This window comes from Scyliorhinus canicula, chromosome 11 (assembly GCF_902713615.1).
Source record: "Scyliorhinus canicula chromosome 11, sScyCan1.1, whole genome shotgun sequence".
NCBI classification, from domain to species: Eukaryota; Metazoa; Chordata; class Chondrichthyes; order Carcharhiniformes; family Scyliorhinidae; genus Scyliorhinus; species Scyliorhinus canicula.
In genome coordinates, this window is record NC_052156.1 from 2,787,814 (window position 1) to 2,802,267 (window position 14,454).

A 14,454-nucleotide genomic window follows, 5' to 3' on the forward strand; every position below is an offset into this window, starting at 1 on the left:
TCCCTCCAGTGCCAACACACGGTGGCAGCCGTCTGTACCATCTACAGGATTCACCGCAGCAACTGGGCAGCACGGTAGCATGGTGGTTAGCATAAATGCTTCACAGCTCCAGGGGTCCCAGGTTCGGTTCCCGGCTGGGTCACTGTCTGTGCGGAGTCTGCACGTCCTCCCCGTGTGTGCGTGGGTTTCCCCCGGGTGCTCCGGTTTCCTCCCACAGTCCAAAGATGTGCGGGTTAGGTGGATTGGCCATGCTAAATTGCCCGTAGTGTCCTAAAAAGTAAGGTTAGGGTGGGGTTGTTGGGTTACGGGTATAGGGTGGATACGTGGGTTTGAGTAGGGTGATCATTGCTCGGCACAACATCGAGGGCTGAAGGCCTGTTCTGTGCTGTACTGTTCTATGTTAACCTGCAGACTGCCTCAGCAAAACTTCAACGGTGATTTTAAATGTTCTAAAATCACAAGATAATTACTGAGGAGAAAGGCCATTCAGCCCATCTTAACTCGTGTTAAACACTGCAACATACATTGCTTCTCACTATTGTATTACCTCCAAACTTATAAGACCCTCACTCAATATTTAACCTGGGTGGAGGTGGTACGATTATAACGTTTCTGGATGATATGAAACTTGGCAGAATGTTGATAGTGGTGAGGGTAGACAGAGGTTTCAAGGTGACATGAAACAGGCAGGTTGTGGGTGGAGCTCAAGGTCAAGGGCAATGAAGTGTTGCATTTAGGAGGTTTGATATGGAAAGACAGCGAAGTGTAAATGGGATAATTCTGTAAAGTATGGATGATCAGAGAAACCATCGCGTCTGAAAATAAACAATCCCGAAAGGTGGCGGGGGAAACTGATTCGGCGATTTTAGCAAAAAGGTTAGGAGTTACTTGGGTTTCTAAATAAAGGATTGGAATATAAAAAAAAACAAGAGTTCTGCTAGATGAATTACTGATTAGATCGGAGCTGGAATATTGTGGACATATCTGGTCACCACACTTCAGGAATGATGTTAAAGGCCTTGGAAAGAGTCCAGAGAAGATTTACAGGATGTGACCAGCGATGAGGGACTTCAGAAACCAGGAGCGATTCGAAAGGTTAGGATGGTTGGGGTTAAGTCTGCGTTTCTCAATCGCACGGTGGCACAGTGGTTAGCACTGCTGCCTCACAGCGCCAGTGGTCCCAGGTTCGGTTCCCGGCTGGGTCACTGTCTGTGCGGAGTCTGCACGTTCTCCCCGTATCTGCGTGGGTTTCCTCCGGGTGCTCCGGTTTCCTCCCACAATCCAAAGACGTGCAGGTTAGGTGGGGTTACAGGGATAGGGCGGGGGAGTGGACCTAGGTAGGGTGCTCTTTCAGAGGGTCAGTGCAGACTCGATGGGCTGAATGGCCTCCTTCTGCACTATGATTCCCTAATCTCACACCAGGGCTGGCAAACACAGAGGTTCAATGTATTTCTAAGATGGCTCAGATAGATGTACTTTGTGGATTCAGCAACTATTCCTCATGGGGACATCCCAGCTGTAATTGCTACTCGCTGCTGGCCACACGCTGCTCCACATTCTGGCTATATACATAGAACATAGAACAGTACAGCACAGAACAGGCCCTTCGGCCCTCGATGTTGTGCCGAGCAATGATCACCCTACTCAAACCCACGTATCCACCCTGTACCCGTAACCCAACAACCCCCCCTTAACCTTACTTTTTAGGACACTACGGGCAATTTAGCATGGCCAATCCACCTAACCCGCGCATCTTTGGACTGTGGGAGGAAACCGGAGCACCCGGAGGAAACCCACGCCGACACGGGGAGGACGTGCAGACTCCACACAGACAGTGACCCAGCCGGGAATCGAACCTGGGACCCTGGAGCTGTGAAGCATTTATGCTAACCACATTGCTACCGTGCTGCCCAAACTCATGCATATTCCCTTAAATTGAGATCACAACAAGGACTGTCCCAAGATGGTTAACAGGTGACCTGAATAGAAGGTGCATTCAGGGTGATGAAAAGTTTTGATCGAGTACATTGTATTCCCATTGGTGGGTGGGTCCGTCGGGTGGGGATAGATTCAAAATACCCAGTGACAGATCAGGAAGATTGATGAGGCAAAATGTCTTCACTCCAAGTTGTTGGGATCGGGAGTGCGCGACTTGAACAGGTGGTACAGAAGCTGATTCCATAAATCATTTTGGAAAGAGAGTGCGGCCGGTTCTTGAGGTTGAGGAATTTTACAGGATTTTTTATTTTTAGACACGAGGGTTTCTCTGATCATCTATACTTTACAGAGGGACTTGAGGCTGTTTTTGTTAGAGAGAAGAAGGTTAAGAGGTGACTTAATTGAGGCATACAGGATGACCAGAGGATTAGATAGGGTGGACAGTGAGAGCCTTTTTCCTCGGATGGTGATGTCCAGCACGAGGGGACATAGCTTTAAATTGAGGGGAGATAGATATAGGACAGATGTCAGAGGCAGGTTCTTTACTCAGAGAGTAGTAAGGGCGTGGAATGCCCTGCCTACAACAGTAGTGGACTCGCCAACACTAAACGCATTTAAATGGTCATTGGATAGGCATATGGACGATAAGGGAATAGTGTAGATGGGCTTTAGAGGGGTTTCACAGGTCGGCACAACATCGAGGGCCGAAGGGCCTGTACTGCGCTGTAATGTTCAATGTTCAATGAGGACATCAAACCGGGAGATGGGATTCAGCATGAGAGGCAGTATTCAGATGATGGGCTGAAAGGTATCATCCAGTGCTGTAAGTTTCTATGATTCTATCTATGACTGTTGAATTCCCAGTCCTGAAGGTGTTTTGTCCTGGGCCCTATGCCACCCTCTCCCTGTCTTCTGGATCTTCCTGCTTGGATTATACACTCCGATTGGGATTATTTCTGTATTTTCCTGCTTGGATTATACACTCCGATTGGGATTATTTTGTGCTGCTTTACTTTCATAAAATCCGACAGCACAGAGATATTTCATTCCGTCCGTAGAGCTGTGCCAGTCTGCTTGAAAGATCCATCAAGTTAATCCCACTCCCCCCCCCGCTCGTTTCCCTTACCCATGTAAATATTTTCTATTCTGGTATTTTTTCCATTTTGAAAGTTATTATTGAATCAGTTTGCACAGAGAGAACCTTCCAGATCATCACATTACGCCGCATTCGATTGATTTTCTTCAAGACATCTGTTTTTTTGCCACTAGCCCTTTTTAATCATCTTGGAGGAAACTAATAGAGTTGAACCTACCTGAGTAGCCTGTGTCACAGTAACACACAATCTGATTGGAGTCTAGGTCAGCATGACACGAGACCCCATGGTAGTTATCGCCTCCTGGATAATCTGGACATGGACAGGGGCGGCACTGTTCTCCAGACCCCAGGACCGGGTCTCCATAGTAACCATCAGAACATCTGCGTGAAGTCACATGTTAACATCAAACTTTACAGCAAAGAGAAACTTTACAGTTCAGAAGAATGAGGGGGGGGATCTCACAGAAACCTATAAAATTCTAACAGGACTGGACAGGGTAGATGCAGGAAGGATGTTCCCGATGGTGGGGGGTGTACAGAACCAGAGGGTCGCAGTCTGAGGATACGGGGTAGACCATTTCGGACAGAGATGAGGAGTAATCTCTTCACCCAGAGAGTGGGCGGCCTGTGGAATTCATTACCACAGTAAGCGGGGCAAGTGAGACGAAAAACATGTTTTCAAGAAGTCGTTAGATATAGCACTTAGGGTGCAGGGGGTCAAAGGGTATGGGGTGAAAGTGGGATTAGGCTATTGAGCTGGATGATCAGCCATGATCACAATGAATGGCAGGGCAGGCTCGAAGGGCTGAATGGCCTCCTCCTGCACCTAATTTTTCTATTTTTCTAAATAGGTGCTGGAAAACCTGGAACAAATGAGTTTAGACTTCAGATCGTTTTTAAATTATGTACAGTGTATGTGAGCTGAAGATTGCCATCACGACTTGTCGTGAACCTTAGACAGGGACAATATTACTAACGTGCAGAGTGCTGCCTGGTTTATCCCTGTTTAATCTTCAGGCGGATGTAAACAATCTAACTGCGCTCGCTCAAAGCAAACAGGTGATTTTCCCGGGCGTCCTCTGGCAATATTTGAACCTTGACCAACACAGAAAAACCCAGATTATTTGATTTATTATCACATTCCTGTTTGTGGGATCCTGCTATGCACACATTGGCTGCAGTATTGCCTCCATTACTTCAAAAGTACTTCATTGGCAGTAAGGCACTTTGGGACGTACTGAGGTGGTGCTACATAAATGTAAACCTTTCCATTCCTTTTGATATTCTGATGATCTATAATTTGGGGCCAGTTACCTGAACCCCCACAGTTACAGTTTTGGAGCCTGTTGGAAATGAGGCAGCCACATTGCAGACAGCAAACTTCTCCAAACCGCAAGGTGAAATTGATCAGATATCTGTTTTTTAGTAATGTAGGCTTTAGTTTGAAGAATGTATCAATTTCAGATATATTGTATTCTAAGTATTAGGTGCTGTAAGGGTTAAAATCCTCTGTTATAGTGTGCTTGACTGCTGCAGTCACAGTTTTTAAGCAATCTTGGTTTGAAAGAAAACAAAGCTTTTAGGAGCCAGAGGTGCAATTAACCCTTGTAAAAGGTTTGGGCTGATGCAATTTTATTTCGATTAAGGGAATTCCCTGGGGAGTTAATTCGTTTTCAGCTTGGTGATGTCATTGATGGGTGGAGCTAAGGCATCAGGCTGCTTGAGAAATAATTTTTCAGTTTTAGTTTGGATTCTGGCTGAAGCTCAGATTAAGTGTGGCTGTTAAGGGGCTGTTTAGCTCACAGGGCTAATCGCTGGCTTTGAAAGCAGACCAAGGCAAGCCAGCAGCACGGTTCGATTCCCGTAACAGCCTCCCCGAACAGGCGCCGGAATGTGGCGACTAGGGGCTTTTCACAGTAACTTCATTTGAAGCCTACTCGTGACAATAAGCGATTTTCATTTCAAGTGTGTGTAAGTTCTCACTGTAGGTTAGATAAAAGTGATTAATTGTATTTGGAGCAGTGCAGACTTGTCTGAGGACTATGGGGAGCTGAAATAAGCCAGCTACAAACAGCTTTTGAGGACATCTAGCCAGAGTGTCCGCAGGGGTTTGCACCAGAGTCAGAGATGTTCTGTAAGGCAGTGTCGAGAGATCCTTTCTCAAAGAATAACCCTGTAAAGCAAGTATTCCTCTGTGACATTGGCATTTAAGGTGGAAAGAGAGCTGAGATTATTTATTTTCTTGTTGTTTAAGTGGGAGTGAAGGTAACAGTTATGGATATTGTATTCACTGTGTTGAACAGTATTGTTTAAGAGGTAATTGTAATCTATTTTCTTGTGTGATGTTGAAGATATTCCAATACTGTGTTTGTAATGAAGATTGTTTTAATGTATCATATCCCTTTTTAGTGTGAGATCACTCCTGGAGTGAGAAATACTTTCCTCACAGTCTTACAAAACTAAAATAAAAGATTGGGGTTTCTGTCCAGTATCCCAAGATTGTTGAGGTCTGGGTTGTAATAGAAGGAAGATTTTATCTGAATTTTATTGTGAAGAGGGTAAGTTAGAAAGTAGGATGTGTGACCATGAGCCAGGAGAGTATCAGTATCTGTTTTTGTGGGTATTTAATGGAGCTAAGGAACCCAATATATGGTGCGGCTTTGCATCTGTTAAGTGTGTATCAGAATGGTGAACAAATCATAGGAATAGTGTGTACACCATATATAAAGTGTATAGAATATATGGATAATTGCTAAACTATAGGAATGGTGTATACACCAAATCTATAATGTATATAATATGTGAATAATTGCTAAACTATAGGAATGGTGTATACACCATATCTATAGTGTATATAATATATGAATAATTGCTAAACTATAGGAATAGTGTATAAAGCATATATATAGTGTATATAATATATGAATAATTGATAAACTACAGGAATAGTGTATATACCATATCTATAGTGTATATAAGGGCCGAATGGCCTCCTACTGCTCCTATTTTCTACGTTTCTATGTAAGGCCCATTGCTTAGACAAAGCAGAGGTTTAACATCTATGTAATGCCTCACTAAGAAAATGAACAGCAAATGTTTGTGAATTACAGTTCCACTGGAATGAGACAGATTTTCGATGCCTCTGGATTGTTCCCGATGGTCAACATTCTGCTAACTAAAGTGTAAACAGGAACCTGCGGCCAGGTGCCAGTGTGGGTCACTGACCTCTCACAATGATGTCCACATGTGTTGTCCCTGCAGTTCACACACATCCCTGTCTGGGAGTCACACTCCTCGGAGTGCCCGTTACATTGGCAAGGATGGCAGTTTGGGAAGTCCCAGTGCTGAGGGTGACACGCGTCACACTGGCGACCCCTTGCCCCTGATCGGCACTGACACTGGCCGCTGGTCTGGTCACACATACTGAAAATCGATCCTTCAGGATTGCAGCTACAAGCTGGAGGAGCAAAGGCAAAAGATGTCACTAAATATTCATCATAAGGGCAATTTTAGCAATCAGCTTCTCAAATGGACAAATATAAAGGCTTGATTCACAAGCTGAAGAGAAATTTTTAAACCTGCTCCTTATACATCCTCATGTACTCCATCACTGACTCTCCACAACCTCTCCCACAGCCCCATCTACACTCTCCCCTATCACTGACTCTACCCACCCCCTCCCACAGCCCCATGTACACTCTCCCCTATCACTGACTCTACCCACCCATTCACTCCCCTCCCACAGCCCCATGTACACTCTCCCCTATCACTGACTCTACCCACCCATTTACTCCCCTCCCACAGCCCCATGTACACTCCCCCCTATCACTGACTCTACCCACCCATTCACTCCCTCCCACAGCCCCATGTACACTCTCCCCTCCCACATCCCCATGTACACTCTCCCCTATCACTGACTCTACCCACCCATTCACTCCCCTCCCACATCCCCATGTACACTCTCCCCTATCACAGACTCTACCCACCCAATCACTCCCCTCCCACATACCCATGTACACTCTCCCCTCCCACATCCCCATGTACACTCTCCCCTATCACTGACTCTACCCATCCCCTCCCACAGCCCCATGTACACTCTCCCCTATCACTGACTCTACCCACCCATTCACTCCCCTCCCACAGTCCCATGTACACTCTCCCCTCCCACAGCCCATGTACACTCTCCCCTCCCACAGCCCCATGTACACTCTCCCCTATCACTGACTCTACCCACCCAATCACTCCCCTCCCACATCCCCATGTACACTCTCCCCTATCACAGACTCTACCCACCCAATCACTCCCCTCCCACATCCCCATGTACACTCTCCCCTATCACTGACTCTACCCCCCATTCACTCCCCTCCCACAGCCCCATGTACACTCTCCCCCATCACTGACTCTACCCACCCCCTCCCACAGCCCCATGTACACTCTCCCCTATCACTGACTCTACCCACCCATTCACTCCCCTCCCACAGCCCCATGTACACTCTCCCCCATCACTGACTCTACCCACCCCCTCCCACAGCCCCATGTACACTCTCCCCTATCACTGACTCTACCCACCCATTCACTCCCCTCCCACAGCCCCATGTACACTCTCCCCTATCACTGACTCTACCCACCCATTCACTCCCCTCCCACATCCCCATGTACACTCTCCCCTATCACTGACTCTACCCACCCAATCACTCCCCTCCCACACCCCCATGTACACTCTCCCCTATCACTGACTCTACCCCCATTCACTCCCTCCCACAGCCCCATGTACACTCTCCCCTATCACTGACTCTACCCACCCCCTCCCACATCCCCATGTACACTCTCCCCTATCACTGACTCTACCCACCCAATCACTCCCTCCCACATCCCCATGTACACTCTCCCCTATCACTGACTCTACCCACCCAATCACTCCCTCCCACAGCCCCATCTACACTCTCCCCTATCACTGACTCTACCCACCCAATCACTCCCCTCCCACACCCCCATGTACACTCTCCCCTATCACTGACTCTACCCACCCATTCACTCCCCTCCCACAGCCCCATGTACACTCTCCCCCATCACTGACTCTACCCACCCCCTCCCACAGCCCCATGTACACTCTCCCCTATCACTGACTCTACCCACCCATTCACTCCCCTCCCACAGCCCCATGTACACTCTCCCCCATCACTGACTCTACCCACCCCCTCCCACAGCCCCATGTACACTCTCCCCTATCACTGACCCTACCCACCCATTCACTCCCCTCCCACAGCCCCATGTACACTCTCCCCTATCACTGACTCTACCCACCCAATCACTCCCCTCCCACACCCCCATGTACACTCTCCCCTATCACTGACTCTACCCCCATTCACTCCCTCCCACAGCCCCATGTACACTCTCCCCTATCACTGACTCTACCCACCCAATCACTCCCCTCCCACATCCCCATGTACACTCTCCCCTATCACTGACTCTACCCACCCATTCATTCCCCTCCCACACCCCCATGTACACTCTCCCCTCCCACATCCCCATGTACACTCTCCCCTATCACTGACTCTACCCCCATTCACTCCCTCCCACAGCCCCATGTACACTCTCCCCTATCACTGACTCTACCCACCCAATCACTCCCCTCCCACATCCCCATGTACACTCTCCCCTATCACTGACTCTACCCACCCATTCACTCCCCTCCCACACCCCCATGTACACTCTACCCTATCACTGACTCTACCCACCCATTCACTCCCCTCCCACACCCCCATGTACACTCTCCCCTCCCACATCCCCATGTACACTCTCCCCTATCACTGACTCTACCCACCCATTCACTCCCCTCCCACACCCCCATGTACACTCTCCCCTCCCACAGCCCCGTGTACACTCTCCCCTCCCACAGCCCCATGTACACTCTCCCCTCCCACAGCCCCGTGTACACTCTCCCCATCACTGTCTACCCACCCAGGAGAATTAATTGATTTCTTTACTTGAAGCTGATTATTTCAACTCTGTCACTCCGCTCTCTTTTATGCCAGTTGGGATTGTGGGTGTGATTGGCGATCCCTATTTGCCTTGAAGTGAATCTGATGTTAGTCTTTGAGGGCAATTTAGAGTCACCCACTTTCTGATGGGACTGGAGTCACCTATAAATCCAGCCCAGGTAAAGATGACAGGTTTCCACCCGTTTCCAATGGGACATTAATAAACCAGACGGGTTTTTAACAAAATTCCAGCTCACTTTTACTGAGACCGGGGGTGATTCTCCGATTCTGCGGCTACGTCCACTGGATCCCTCTGGTTTTACGACCAAAAAGTCGGCGCTGCCCCCGCGCTGATGCTCACAGCTGCGCCACGTAAAGCCCCCGGTTTTACCGATGCGGACGCAGAATGGCCGGGTCCGTGGCCACGCATGCGTATGGCGGCTACCTGCAGCGGTCGCGCAGTACGGCACAGCGTCAGCCACACGGGGACCTGGTCTGCCAAATACTGCCACCCTGTAACCCCTCTCGCCACCCTCGGACCACCAACCACCCGTCCCCCCAGCCGGACCCCTCCTCCCCAGACCCGGGATTATCCGGGATTATCAGGGATCATCACCGTGAATCCAGGATTCTCACTGTGAGCCCGGGATTATCACCGCGACCCCGGGATTCTCACCATGACCCCGGGATTATCACCATGACCCCGGGATTATCATCGTGAACCCGGGATTATCACCGTGACCCCGGGATTCTCACCGTGAACCCGGGATTATCACCGTGAACCCGGGATTCTCACCTTGACCCCGGGATTATCACCGTGACCCCGGGATTATCACCGTGACCCCGGGATTATCACTGTGACCCCGGGATTATCAGCGTGACCCCGGGATTATCACCGTGACCCCGGGATTCTCACCATGACCCCGGGATTATCACCGTGACCCCGGGATTCTCACCGTGAACCCGGGATTATCACCGTGAACCCGGGATTATCACCATGAACCCGGATTATCACCGTGACCCCAGGATTATCACCGTGACCCCAGGATTATCACCGTGACCCCAGGATTATCACCGTGACCCCGGGATTATCACCATGACCCCGGGATTATCACCGTGAACCCGGGATTATCACCGTGACCCCGGGATTATCACCGTGAACCCGGGATTCTCACCATGACCCCGGGATTCTCACCATGACCCCGGGATTATCACCATGACCCCGGGATTATCACCGTGAACCCGGGATTATCACCGTGACCCCGGGATTATCACCGTGAACCCGGGATTCTCACCATGACCCCGGGATTATCACCGTGACCCCGGGATTATCACCGTGACCCCGGGATTATCACTGTGACCCCGGGATTATCAGCGTGACCCCGGGATTATCACCGTGACCCCGGGATTCTCACCATGACCCCGGGATTATCACCGTGACCCCGGGATTCTCACCGTGAACCCGGGATTATCACCGTGAACCCGGGATTATCACCATGAACCCGGATTATCACCGTGACCCCAGGATTATCACCGTGACCCCAGGATTATCACCGTGACCCCAGGATTATCACCGTGACCCCGGCATTATCACCGTGACCCCAGGATTATCACCGTGACCCCGGGATTATCACCGTGAACGCGGGATTATCAGCGTGAACCCGGGATTATCACCGTGAACCCGGGATTATCAGCGTGACCCCGGCATTATCACAGTGACCCCGGGATTATCACCGTGAACCCGGGATTCTCACCGTGACCCCGGGATTATCAGCGTGACCCCGGCATTATCACAGTGACCCCGGGATTATCAGCGTGAACCCGGGATTCTCACCATGACCCCGGGATTCTCACCATGAACCCTGACATGTCCCTGTAATTTTAAAGATCTCTGCATTTAAACCCCCAAATCTCTGGATATCCAGTGTACCTAACCTCTTTCCATTTAGAAAGGACTCTGCTCTATCCTCTCCTGGTATAAAATGGATAACCTCTCACTTGTTTACATTGACTTCCATCTGCCACAATTTTTCCCATTCACCCAGCCTGTCAATATCTCCTTGCAATTTCATCTGGACTGTCTGCAATGCCACCTAACTTTGTATCATCGGTAGATTTGGATATGCTGGGCCTGGTTTAGCACAGTGGTCTAAACAGCTGTCTTGGAATGCAGAACAATGCCAGCAGCGCGGGTTCAATTCCCGTACCGGCCTCCCCAAACAGGCCCCGGAATGTGGCGACTAGGGGCTTTTCACAGTAACTTCACTGAAGCCTACTCGTGACAATAAGCGATTATTATTATTACATATGACTTTCTATCCCATCATCCAAGTCATTAATGAATAATGTGAATAATTGAGTCCCCAACACCGATCCCTGTGGGACACCACTCGTCACCTCCATAATCCCCACTCTGTCACCTGCCGCTCACCCGATTTCCGAACTAGGTCAATAATTTGCCTGTTAACAGTCTCTTATGTGGGTCATTCAAAGTTGATACACACACAAATTGAAACTTACGAGAGCAGCCATTGGGCCCAAAGCCATAATAATCAGGAGCACATTGGTTACAGCGTTGGCCAATTACATTCCTCTTACACTGACACTGTCCTCCGATCTTCTCACACACTGAGCTGATGGACCCCTGGGGGTCACACTGGCAATCTGGAAATCAGAGATCAGAAACATCAGCAACAAAATCCTCTCAACACCCTTTACCAACAATTCTCCAGAACAAGACATTTCCATGATGCCCAACAAACTCTCTCCATTCGTTGACAGAGTGTGACTGTCACTGGCAAGGCTGGTATTTATTACCCATTCCTCATTGCTGTTGGGAAGGTGGCAATTTGTTGGGAAGGTGGCAATTTGTTGGAAAACAAAGTTAGTTTTAAGGGATTTACATTTGTATTGGTAAACATTAGAAATAAGGTATAGTTTTAATGGGTTTAGTTATGTTTCAGTCCCTGGAATGGACCCAAAGTTAGTTTCATGCTGGACAAAGATGTTTGTATGTGTGGGGGTTGGCTTCGATTCCAGCTGTGATTGTATTGTGATAGATAGAGCTCTGGTGTGAAATATAAAATTAGTTGCTTAGCAAATAGAGGCCCCTGTAAAGAAACAAAATATTTCCTTTGTTCTTTGGTTTTAGCTGGAAGATACAGCAGCTAGTGGCAGGCAGCTAGAGAGGGAACATTTCTCTCAGCTTTGCAAGAAGAAAAGCCATACAATGGGGAAATGGGTAAGAAAGTCAGTGACAGAAATCTAAATGTCAGCTACTTAAGGAAGCTACAGAAATGAAGAGGAGTTCTCAGGAAGCCTGAAGTTAAAGGCACAAAGAGAAACTGGGAACAGAACAGGGTGCTGTTCATTTCAAGTCACAGGACTGTAAAGGAGCTGGCTAGTGAGAAGTCAGAAAGTTATCTGAAGTGGTTCTAAGATTGTGATATCTTACTACAGTTTGTGAGGCGTTAATTGAAATAAGTAATAATAATAATAATAATAACCACTGATTGTCACAAGTAGACTTCAATGAAGTTACTGCGAAAAGCCCCTAGTCGCCACATTCCGGCGCCTGTTCAGGAAGGGTGGTAAAGGAATTGCTCCCGCACTGCTGGCCTTGTTCTGCATTACAAGCCAGCTGTTTAGCCCACTGTGCAAAACTAGTCCCTAATGTGCGGAGCACTCGGTGGCTGGATATTGGAATGTGTGAGTGTGTGTGTGTGTAAAAGCAGTATAGGCAAAAAAATTCCTTAAAGCAGTTGGTGTAGAACCTGGAGTGGATTTGCTGGTAGAAGTGGAGCAGAAGATATGTTCGAAAGAGTCCTTTGGAAAATGTGGAGTGGATTCCGGGATGCAAAGCATTAATGGAAAGCATGATTATGAAAGAAGGTTTTCAAGCGTTTTTTGGGGATTAAAGTTCAGAAACTCTCACACAACAGTCACCTGAGGAAGAGATCCACAGACACTAACTTGGTTTCAGAGTGTGGTGTGTATTTGACCACAGCCAATTGATGTGTCTTTGTGCATCACTGAGACCATTTTAGTTTCAAATGTACTTTGTCATCTGTGTTGATCTTAAATCCTGAGTGTAATTGTTCACCTAAGGGAGGAGTACAGGAGTGTTGTATTATAATTTAGCTCAGTGGGCTAGACAGCTGGTTTGTGATGCAGAACAAAGCCAGCAGCGCGGGTTCAATTCCTGAACAGGCGCCGGAATGTGGCAACTCGGGGCGTTTCACAGTAACTTCATACTTGTGACAATAAAAGGTTAATATTATTAATTAATTTTTTCACGATTAATAAATGTGTGTTTTCTGTTAAAACTAATTAGCAGTTCTGTCACTCTGTTCCTCCACATATGAGAAAAAAAAGAGTGAAAGTTACGGAGCGCGATTCTCTGCTCCCCACGCGGCATGGGAGAATCGCGGGAGGGCCCCCTGACAAAATTCACCCCCCCTCTCCCCCTCCATCCCCCGCCTCAGAAGAATCGGTGCTCGCCGTTTTTCATGGCGACCAGTGATTCTCCGACCCGGATGGGCCGAGCGGCCTGCCGTTCACGACGGCGGCAAACACATCTGCTCGCTGCCGTCGTGAAACGGGAGTGCGAAGCCCGTTTGGGGCTTGTAGGTGGCCTAGAAAGGAAAGAGCACCACGACTGTGCTCGGGAGGGGACAGGCCCGCGATCGGTGCCCACCGATCGTCGAGCCGGCATCAAAATCGGACGCACTATTTCCCCTCCGCCGCCCGGCAAGATCAAGCCGCCACGTCTTGCGGGGCGGCTGAGGGGAAAGACGGCCACTGCGCATGCGCGGGTTTGTGCCGTCAGCGTCATGACGTCAGCCTCGCCTGCGCGGATTGGAGCCGGCCAACCTGCGCATGCGCGGATTGGAGCCGGCCAACCTGCGCATGCGCGGCAGACGTCATTAGACACGGCAGCCGCGTCATTCTTGGCGCGACGCCCCCGCGGCCGAGAGTTACGGAGCGCCGCTCCTAGCCCCGCCGGGAGGGGAGAATAGGGGGCGAGGAGCGGGATTTTTCCCGGGAGCAGAGAAGTCCGCCCACGGTCTTTTGAGTAGGAGTTTCATTCTGGGATCTTCCCGTCCGGTTATAACACCAACTGGGATGGTGACATGATGATCTGCTTTCTTGGACAAAGTTGAATGGTTATTTCAGAGATAACCACATTGTTGTGGTTCTGGAATCACATGTAACCCAGATTGGGAAACGGGAGGAGCTTTCCTTCCCGAAGGAATCATTGGTGAACCAAATGGATTTTTATAACAATCCAGCATTTTCATTGTCAGCTTTGCTGAAAGTAGCTTTTTATTCCCCAGCTGTCATGGTGGGATTTGAGTTCATGGGCAGAATTCTCCAACCCCCCCCCCCCCCCCGGGTCGGGGAATCGCCCGAGGCCGGCGTAAATCCCACCCCCGCCAT

General features: G+C 49.1%; 1 protein-coding gene across 1 annotated transcript in view; it reads right to left on the reverse strand.

Annotated features, from left to right (window-relative positions):
• lamb2l (laminin, beta 2-like) overlaps positions 1–14,454 on the reverse strand; it is a 268,095-nt gene that overhangs the window by 92,003 nt on the left and 161,638 nt on the right. The window contains exon 21 of the mRNA XM_038812008.1: positions 11,536–11,679. Within this exon, the coding sequence (XP_038667936.1) occupies positions 11,536–11,679 (144 nt within the window). The remainder of the gene's footprint in view (positions 1–11,535; positions 11,680–14,454) is intronic.